The following is a 10,162-nucleotide window of genomic DNA, read 5'->3' as shown; positions in this document are numbered from 1 at the left end:
TTGCTCCTTCCTTTTCTTTATGTTCTTTAATTCCTCCTTTACTATTCGATCATCACTTTATTCATTGCTTCATTTATTTTCGTAATCATCATCATACCTAAATCCAATAATAAATGATGCTCGAATCGAACCTGGAAAGAACTTATGTCTGGTACCTCTGGAAGATGATAAACATTCCACAAATATTGGAACATCGTTAAGCCAAACATTTATTCAAAATGTTTTGTTTGTTCGGACCATGTTAATAAATGTTTTGTTTGTTCGGACCATGTTCGACATGCCAGAGGTAAACCCTAACATCATTACACCGATTGTCAATATATAAATGCGCAACTCTGCAAACCCAAAAGAAAAGAAAAATTGATGAAGAAAAGCGCAACGCTGCAAAGAAGCACAGTACACCACTTGGTTAGCTAATGTAGTAATGATAAAAAAGTTCAATTGAAAGTGGAAAATATACACAAATTATATAAATTTTAACAAAGCTTGCCAATTCATTATCGAGCATAGTTCGCCTGGTAGATGGAGTGATTGATCACCGAGTCTTGAGTTTCAAGGATTCGTATTCCAGAAACAATAAGATCTAAATGCATCAAATGAACAAAGAAAAAACAATATTCATGACCAACTGTGCTAACTTCTATTACGAGATAATGTCATTCAATTTGAAAAGTGTTGTCCACTTAGCAAAGACTGATGGATCAAATCTTGAAAGGAATGCTCAGTCGGAATATCAAGATACATGTTACAACTTATAACTTATGAAATTCAAAGATTCACAAGATTATCCAATCCGATATATACGCACAAAAACGCACCAACAAAAAATAGAAACACAAAACCCAACATTAACACTCACCTCAAACTACTACGATCCACCACCAGTGTCTTCAACACTCTCTTCACGCACCAACAATTCCACACCACCAAACCTCTAAACCAAAACTTCATACATTTTAACATTTTTACAAAAGGGCACTTTTGGAATTACAAAATTTATGGGGTGCCATAAGATCATATAGGGGGTGCAGGAAGTAGGAGCCCCCATGAAGCTATTTATTATCCAAAAAGGTGGTGATATAAAGCATGCACTCTTTTTTCTACTCCCTAAATGGCAGTCGAGATTCGGGAAGATGCTCTAATGTGACTTAATTGATTTAGTTTTACACGTAAAACGCACAACAAATTACAATAGAATAAACCAAAACCAAGGCTAAATTAGTAAAAAATACATGAGTGGAATAAAATAATACATAAAAGGGTCATCTATCACAAAAATAAGACATTTGAAAATAAAGAAAGCTACAGAGGGGTAAACTAAAATCTGCTAGACCATTACAGTCAACCGTGAAGGTCTCAGTAGTTTAAATAGCCGCCATCCTTTGGTCCTGGTAAAATTTCCAGTAGGCAAGGCCAAACTAAAGCTTTCTTTAGACAAAATTCTAAATGCAAATGTGTAACAAAAGGGGGAGAAAAATAAATTAATCCCCTTCGGATTCTACAGCATCAAGTATCTACTGTAAAAATTTCTCAAACTGTAGAGAGAAAACCAAATCACTTAGTTTTCTTCTCTTCTTCCTTCGCAGGGTCTGTCACTTCCTTTGCAGGGCCTGTCTCGGCCACAGCCTGATCATCCTCACCTCCAAAACCAAATTCGTTTACACGTTTTTTGTCCACTGGATAAATCCACCTCTGGTACAAGTATATGAGGAAGATAAGATCTGCAAGGCAGTGCAAAAGAAGATATACTAAGACAATGATAACATTTGATGAACTGTGATATACTTGTAAAGTGCCTAATCTTCAGAGAAAAAATCACAATTAGAACACAGTTTCATAAATGGCTTTCAAATTTGTAAAATTATGGAACTAAGGGCTGGATTCAAGAATGGTTATCCTTTCAGCTATAAGGCAGTCATGAAGGTTCGTGAATGCAAGACAAGGTGGGAAAGAAGTATGATACATAAACGCAAGCTCCTTTCCTTCTCTAAAAACTACTAATATCAGCTTCAAAACTCTGATGGAGAGAAGGTACAGCTTTCGTCTGGGAGTCCTCTCTCAGAAACAAAGTTCTAATTTACCCTCATCTCGCTAATGCACAACCATGAAGTTCAAATTTAACTTTCTTAGCTCTCAGGTAGACTGGGACTCAAACTCATCACTATATATAATATAAATTTAACAGACAAAGCTTCCACTATAGAACACATTCAAATATCGTAGGATTTGTCAGCCTGGTTGCACCTAGGTCACTAATTCCGATAAGTAATAAAGATTTTTATCCAGTTATTCTACTATCAGGTCAAGTTGTACTTGTACAGAATAACAGGTGGTCATGATCATAATCTTACCATCACGGAAAACAGAAAGCCGATGGAGTGTTGGCATTTTAATAACAAAGGCAAAAAGGTCATCAATTATGGTGTTGAGAAACTTGTAAGTCATTTGCCTCCAAGGTAGATGAGCAACAGATTTAAGCTTGTAGTTGATGAACAATTGAGGGCACATCATAATGAAACCTGCAACAGTTTTCCAGTAGAGAGTACAAACATTACAAAGTTTACAATACTTGTGAATTTAATGATCATGATAATCTGCATGGAAATTAGTCAAGTGCATGAGTGGGTATTTGGTTTGAATTCTCATACATGTCCACTTAGTAACTTGTACATCCTCGGTGAATACTTTGTAATGAAAAATATCATGTTTTTCCTTGCCCATAAGAAATAAAGGTGGGTAAAAAAGAAGACATTACTCAACAAAAGAAAAATAAAAATGCTGCAAAGAAAAATAGCAGAGTGTTTCCCATAGGTGAATTTCATATTTATTCTATTTCGGTACAAGGACAGCAAAATGATGATTAGAATGTGAAAAGTATTCTAATTTATTTTTTACTCAGAAATACTCATGTTTACTTCAGCATAAAGTTTGACTAAAACAAATGTAAAATACTCTTCTCTTTCTATTAAGGTTTAACTTTTCAACTCATTCACAAAATTTCGGCTTTCCTAGAAGCACTTGAGATTAACACAACCATCAGAAAAAGTATGGAACTAGTGATTCGGTCATTCAGTACAATCTTGCTAGGGAAGCATAAGTCACAGTGGTTAGGAAAATTAATACCAAATTTACCAGAGGCAAAGCACTTCGGTTTAATTTAATTAACTTAGATAGCTTTGTGACAATTTAATATATGGTAATATCAATGAAAACACAATCATAGCATAACCAATTAGAAGAGTGCTTACCAAACATGTATACACAACTTGTGAGAGAAGACAGAATCCAAGAATACCAGCTCTTGTGACGCTCATACATCAGTGAGTAAACAGAAAACCCAGCAACAAGGAGAAACAGAACATAGCATAAATACTTGACTGCAATATCATCATATTCCTTTGTCTTATTTCGGACATATGATTCTCGATCACGAAGCTTCAACATAGGTATCCTTCCTGTCCTATCAATCTGGGAAAAATTCAATACAAAAAATAAACAGTATCTGTAAGCATGAAAGGTCTCAGCTCAGCAGATGTTCTGCATATGCAAACCAGTACAAACTATCATAACATTAAAGAGGGCAAGATAACAAAGTATCATGCCATTTTTATATACTTGAGAAATACAAAAATAATATAATGAATTTGAGAGTGAATTTCCCTCTCTTAGGATCTCATATTTATAATAACTTTGGATACATCAGATACAATGGACGAGAGGGAAGAGAAGAGAATATGAAAAGACATATGTAAGAACTAGGTACAGCACAAAGCACACAACACCTTTGTAATAAATTTTAAGACTATTTATTCTAACATATATAAAAAAATTCATAAAATCATACCAATCAAATGTGACAATAACATATTAAAAAATTCAAGAGATCACAAAAAAAGACCTCTATGCGCATGGCTTTTCCAATTTTCCAGAACTCAATAATACAACCAATTCCAGAGCTAGCAAGAATCATCCAGGAGGTGTCGTTGTCAAGCAGATAAAGGAAGATAATAAGCTGACAAACAAAGCTCACAACAACAGTCTTTGCCGAGAGTCCTTCCATAGATTTATTTTTGTTCCAAAACTGGATGTCTGGGAGGAAAGAAAATAATTAGATGATAATCTATGCCTCTAACCAAACCCGTAGAGATTACCTTATTGGATGTGCTTTCTCAAAAATTGATAGACAATAGACTTACCATTCTTGAAAGCCAAGAAGTCGAAGACTGAATGAAGAAGAGAAACAACCATGGTAATTGCGAGGAGGTAAGGATTTCCTTCCAAGAATACCCTCTGTAATAACCATCAAAGTCAAATATTAGCCAATTAGAGAAACAAGACACTCAACAAGCGAGAAAAAAATGCAGAACATAGGATTTTTTTTACATTTTGAAATTCCATTTTAAAATCTTTAAGAGATTAATATACAGTATATAAATAAACACCACTTTATGGTTGAAATGCCAAGATGCTACGAGAAACATGGAGATGAGTATTGTGAAGCAAATGTCAGGTATGAAATGGTAAGATGTAATGAAAAATTGCACATGCAAAGGGTTGATGGTTACACAAACAAAAAAAAACAAGAAAATAATCAAACACAAATCAGGTTTTTCACCATAGAGCTCAAACTTTTAGGAATGTTTTAGGAATGTTAGCTTATGACATGATATTAGAACCTCTATGCCCAAGTGGTTAACAACTCAACCCTTAATGCCCTCATTCTTTGAATAAAAAATAAAATAAATTCAAGAAGGTATGTAAACAGGATTTTGTACTAGTACCAAATACTATTTATATTTTCATCAAGATTTTATTTCAAAGTAATTTTCTATTAAGCAGTACTTCAGCAGTTGAATACAACACAACTACTCAGTACAACCAAAGAGGACAATAGTTCAAGAACAAAATAACAAGATATCGCAACTGAAAAAATGCAAAGTCAAGGAAAATAAAAACCAGGTCTCAGAGTTCAAGCAACCCATTATTCAACATAGTACCAAAGTACTCAACATGAGTGTTTCATCAAATTCGTTAAATCACTATAACAGATAATTATGTACAATTGAGAAAATTTTCTAAACCTACAAACCTTTAGTTCATCAGCCTCGCCTTCAAGCATGCTTCCATAATTACGGTGAATCTGGAAGGATTGGTCAATCTGCAGGAATAACTGCCACTTTGTCATACTAATGGGACCAACTTCCAGATTAAGTCGTAATTCAGTCACTGTCTCGTTCAAAGGTATCAACTTATCCCTGAGTAACCAGAACTCATTGAAATAAACAATTGGATAGTAGTTCCCCGTGAAAGGATCGATGTTCAAGTCTAGGAACCAAAGTTAAGGAAACTAGGTCATATAAACATATAGTCAGCTAACTCCGATGAATACACCAGTTACTCTGTCAACATATTGGAAGGTCAAACAAAACATGTGAAATTAAAAAAAAATAAGAGAAAGGTCAAAATAAGACCCTCCCGAAAGTGAAATGATACAAAAAGTAAAAAGTATTCAGTTGCACAAGGCATTGCCATCTATAAGTTCTCCATGATTAAATATTAATCTCACATAATGTGAACATACTATGTTAAATGATAGACAAGACATCCAGAAACCAGAGCCAAGAAAGGGGAGTAAAATTTAAAAAAAAAATGAATAGCAAACAAAGTAAATAACAAGGATACATGGAGCAATGTTTGGCGCTGCACCTGTTTTTGGGTACCTGCAAACAGGAAAATTTTATTACAACGATACACAACATCAATAAAGAATATACATCAATTAAGTGGCTCAGCTACAGACAAAATCTAGAAGCAATATTCATAGGTTTTTTACTACTATAATTAAATGTAGGAAATGTCAAGAAAAAAAGTTCACTAGCTTTGTTTGAGAAAAGTTCTGGACAGCAAATAACTATGGGTCTCAGATTTATAGACTTGCAACAATGAAGAAACCCCATATACACTTATGGCAGTGATAGCCCATCCAAACTTTTTATATTTTGTATAAAATAAAAAATTAATCTTTTTAAACTTCCTTTGTCCTCCACCCTCAGAAGTTTATGTCCTAGTTCCCCCTCTAACCAGCGCGCTAGCTTTTTTGACACATACCTTTGAACATAATACACAAATTTTCTCGGCCAACAACATACAAGCCAAGAAGCATGTAAGCTTGCAAAAATGGGTACAGAATCAAAAGAAGTACATTTTATGGTCATCAGTTCAAATTTGTAACAGGACACAAGTTGTTCATGGGATTGGTATAGTGCGATATACAAATCATAAACAAATAGTGATAATTTCTCGTAGTAGTTCCAAAAATGTATTAAGATGGGTCAGTACATTTCAACCGCTGTTGCAATGGCAACTGTATGATGTCCAATGCTTAACCTTAGGTATGGAGCTGCTCACAAGTGCTATTACAAGGCAACAATAAATAAAAATTATTTTCATTTTAAAGATAACAAGAGAAAAACTGTTTAAATTCAATGTACAACTAATATATGGTTAAGAGTGAGATTACAAGCATAATTCCACGGACATAAATACCAGTTTTTAAAGTGCTGTTGAAACAGGTTTGGGAATTGGATACACTTGCCCCACCAGTAGTGGGTTAAAAAACCAAAATCACATTTTGGAATTGGCTTAGTAGGTTTAACATGGATTCAACCCATCAAAACCACAGACAGAATTCTGTGGTATTACTTCACAATGTAAACAGTCCATGAGTTAAACGCTCAAGCTTCGTCTATCAAACACCTGCCCTTGAACCAAAAACTGACAACTAGAAAGAAAAGACAGAAAAAATTGAACACTAAAAACTATGCTACTAAGATTCATCATTTTTCATTCTGATTTCATCTCAATCTCTCACTGTTACCAAAGGCTACGGCAATGCAGAGGAATATCAACAAGAATATTTATCATTCCTATATAAAGGAACAGAAGGGTCAATCTAAAAAATGCTTAGAGAGTGGGCCAGTTATGAGTGCAAGCCCGAAACCAACCGCTGCAAAAAAAAAACCCTAATTTGTTTTTCCCATCCTATCAGCCTTAAGAATTAAAAGGACTGAACTGGCTGGAAAATGCTTGAGCAGCCGGATATTTTTATGGATGAAGCATTTCTAACCCTAAAATCCTTCCTATGCCCAAAAAAGAGAGGACAAAACAAGGATTTCATCTACTGTGACTTCTCAAGTGTGATTCTGTGCTTGAAAGGCCATAATCTTGATCACAAATGAAAAATGTAAAGTAACAAAGAACTTACGGCTTGGCTCAGCATCACTGCTATGGCAGCACAATTTCCTGTATTAACTACTATGAATGAGTTATCCGCCATAGGCAACATTACATTGCATGTTGATGGTTTGAGATCAAGAGAAAGACAGATTGAAGTGGATTGATGGCAGCAGAGCCATGGGACACAAATATGTAGGATTCTGATTCTTAAGATGTAGATACAATGACCAAAAAATTGAAAGATTTTAGCGAAACTTATTTCTTACGAGTATAATGTTCTTTAGTTTTGGAGATTGGATTGACGAACTGATGGTTAACGAACTGAATCTTCCACATGAAATTTTGTTAAGTTCCAATCCAACAACCCAATTCACCCCAAAAATGAAATTGCATTCCAAGTAAAATGCATAACTATTTTCTTCTTATACTACCTCATGCAAAACAAAATTCCAATTAAAAGAAGGCCAATTTATCTGACAAACTCTTTCAACTCCTGAACAACACTTCCTCCATAGAATTATAATCAGATGTCATCTAACTTAAACAGAAATTATGTCAGGCAAAAAGGCAGAATATTTAGTTCAAAAAATGTGCCAAAAATTAAATGAATTCCAAGCAAACATACTGAGTGAAGTCAGCAACCAAGTTAATTGTTATATTTGGTTTCCAATATGAAACCCACTCCACAGGCTCCTCATCCTTAGAATCGTCATCATCTTCTTCGGGATCATCAACCACCTGACAAAGCCAAAAGAGAACAATAATGAGATCATCCTGAAATCAGTAACATGTCATCATGGAAAGCACTAAACACTAACAAATTGAGAAACTGACAACATGATTGATACCAAACTCAGTAAGAAAATAAATTATATTGATTGGTGCAAGTTGTTCCATGTAAACATACTGAGCCAAATCACAAGGATTAGATCGAGCAGCAACTCTTCTGGCCAGTAAGGTTGAGATATAGGATTACAGACTAAGATTTTAACAAGAAGTTATTCTCAAAACTTCTAACAACAGAAATTTCAACTACAGAATTAATGACAGCATACTATATGCTCCTCCAAAAGACTCAGTTAATAGGGAGAAAAAGGAATATGAATCTCCTTGTTGAATTGCCTCTATCACTTTATGCTGCATATATATGATAGCATTCCATACTTTTCCCCTTCCCCGATATTATACGAGTTTCAACATTAATTTTGCCTCCGTTGGTGCTGCTCCATCCATGTCATAGTTTTCATCTGTCTCTAGAATGAGAGGTTTAGAAGATGGTAACAAAAATTGAAATCACCCATGTTTCCCCAGAAAACTGTATATTGTATAATAAAATAATACAATGGTTTAGATAGTAAGATGAAATAGGATATTTAAAAGGTAACTGGATTTTTTACATTATGCAGAATACAATATGACATTTTTTATGTTTAAAAAAATCAATAACTATAATAAAGATCTTGAACGCAAGGCAGATTACTATCATTACAGTTTCACATCAAGCTAATTATAAAATTATGGGAGAAATAACAAACCTTGGGTGTCACTTGAGCCTCACTAGAATCTGACGCACTTCCCAACAGACTTTTCTTTCTATCTGCTTTAGACTTGGGCAAGTACATCACAACAGCTGAGACCAACAAAAATAAAGACACCTTATAAGCCACTTTTTCAAACATATTTAATGCTAAAATATCAATAAGTTAAAAAAACATACGATGTGTCCTTCCAAATGCCGCCTGAGGCTGGTATTCCGGATCACTTGGGTCAGGTGAAAAGCCAGAGTGTGCAAAGAAAACATGAGCATATAGACTCCCATTATGTTTCAAAGACTGAAAGTAGAATAAGAAACCATAAATTACGCGAACTACTTTAACTTTTCTTCAAAAACCAATGTAAATTAACCATGGATAATTAGCAGTAGCATTTTTCAAGTTTCAATTTTATACCTCCGATGGATTATAGTCCAAAGTAAGAGTCCTAGTACTCTCAGATCCCCAAACAGCATACGGAATATTGGTTTCATGCCATACAAGTGAACTTTCAGCACCAAAGTCGTTGAACTTCTCGTTCTCGGAAAGATAAAGCCACATATCCTGAACAAAAATAGCATCCAGAAAACAAACTGATTAAGAACAAAAACAAAAGGCAACGCCAACTAGGAAAGCCTTTGCAGCTTGTGCCAGCATCAGAACACAGACCAGTAAGATAATACACAAAAACCTAATTTCGATTTTCAGTACAAAGTTACTTATTGAGACTTCTGGTCGTGAAATAAGCTACACACATAACATCATAACTCTTCGCGACGAGGAAATCGAAATTCCACTCAATCACAAATCATAACCTAAAAGAATCATCGAGATCGTATACATGCCTAACCTAAGTTCAAAAACGAATCTAAGTGACTACTGGACAGGCGAATTTAGAGAAATAATAACAATAAAAAATCGAAGTGAGATCATGCAATAGAAGTTGAGTTAGCAGAGGTGAAAGTGTGCGTGAGAGAGAGAGAGAGTACCAGAGGCTGTGCTTTTTGGAAGAGATTGGAGATGAGAGCGGAAGGTTCGGTAGGTTTTTTGGGAGAGAAGAATTTGGAAGCGAAGTACCAGAAAACGACCATGCGTATGATTCCTGTGAGGCCAAACCCTCCTTGCGCCTGTTGCTGCCTCCCTTGCGGTGCCTGGCCGCCTTCAACTGCTGCCGCAGGCGGCGCCATCTTCGGCGGAGGGAGAGAGAAAGAGAGAGAGACAGAAAGGGAAAGAAAGAGAGAAATATCAGTGATGGAATCGAAAATTTGAAAACTGATACTTCGAGTAGGACGGTATGTGAGATGCGTTCGTATTAGTAAAGAAAATAAAGAAAAAGGGAATTATTTTATAACTGGGTGGCCACGCAATCTTCTCCAACCCACTTTATGCATTAC

At 35.1% G+C, this 10,162-nt stretch overlaps 1 protein-coding gene across 1 annotated transcript; it reads right to left on the bottom strand.

Annotated features, from left to right (window-relative positions):
* Nucleotides 1-1,197: 1,197 nt before the first annotated feature.
* LOC137820231 (uncharacterized) lies at nucleotides 1,198-10,162 on the bottom strand. The gene is made up of 12 exons (XM_068624192.1): nucleotides 9,758-10,162; nucleotides 9,186-9,332; nucleotides 8,954-9,068; nucleotides 8,772-8,866; nucleotides 7,862-7,974; nucleotides 5,683-5,720; nucleotides 5,090-5,325; nucleotides 4,197-4,290; nucleotides 3,899-4,089; nucleotides 3,249-3,468; nucleotides 2,352-2,519; nucleotides 1,198-1,721 (listed from the first exon to the last, which is right to left on the bottom strand). The coding sequence occupies exons 1-12, from the start codon at nucleotides 9,953-9,955 to the stop codon at nucleotides 1,555-1,557; spliced, it is 1,782 nt and encodes a 593-aa protein (XP_068480293.1). The 5' UTR covers nucleotides 9,956-10,162; the 3' UTR covers nucleotides 1,198-1,554.

Source organism: Phaseolus vulgaris, chromosome 9 (assembly GCF_000499845.2).
Source record: "Phaseolus vulgaris cultivar G19833 chromosome 9, P. vulgaris v2.0, whole genome shotgun sequence".
Classification (NCBI taxonomy): Eukaryota; Viridiplantae; Streptophyta; class Magnoliopsida; order Fabales; family Fabaceae; genus Phaseolus; species Phaseolus vulgaris.
This window is presented reverse-complemented; position numbering and strand designations above follow the sequence as displayed.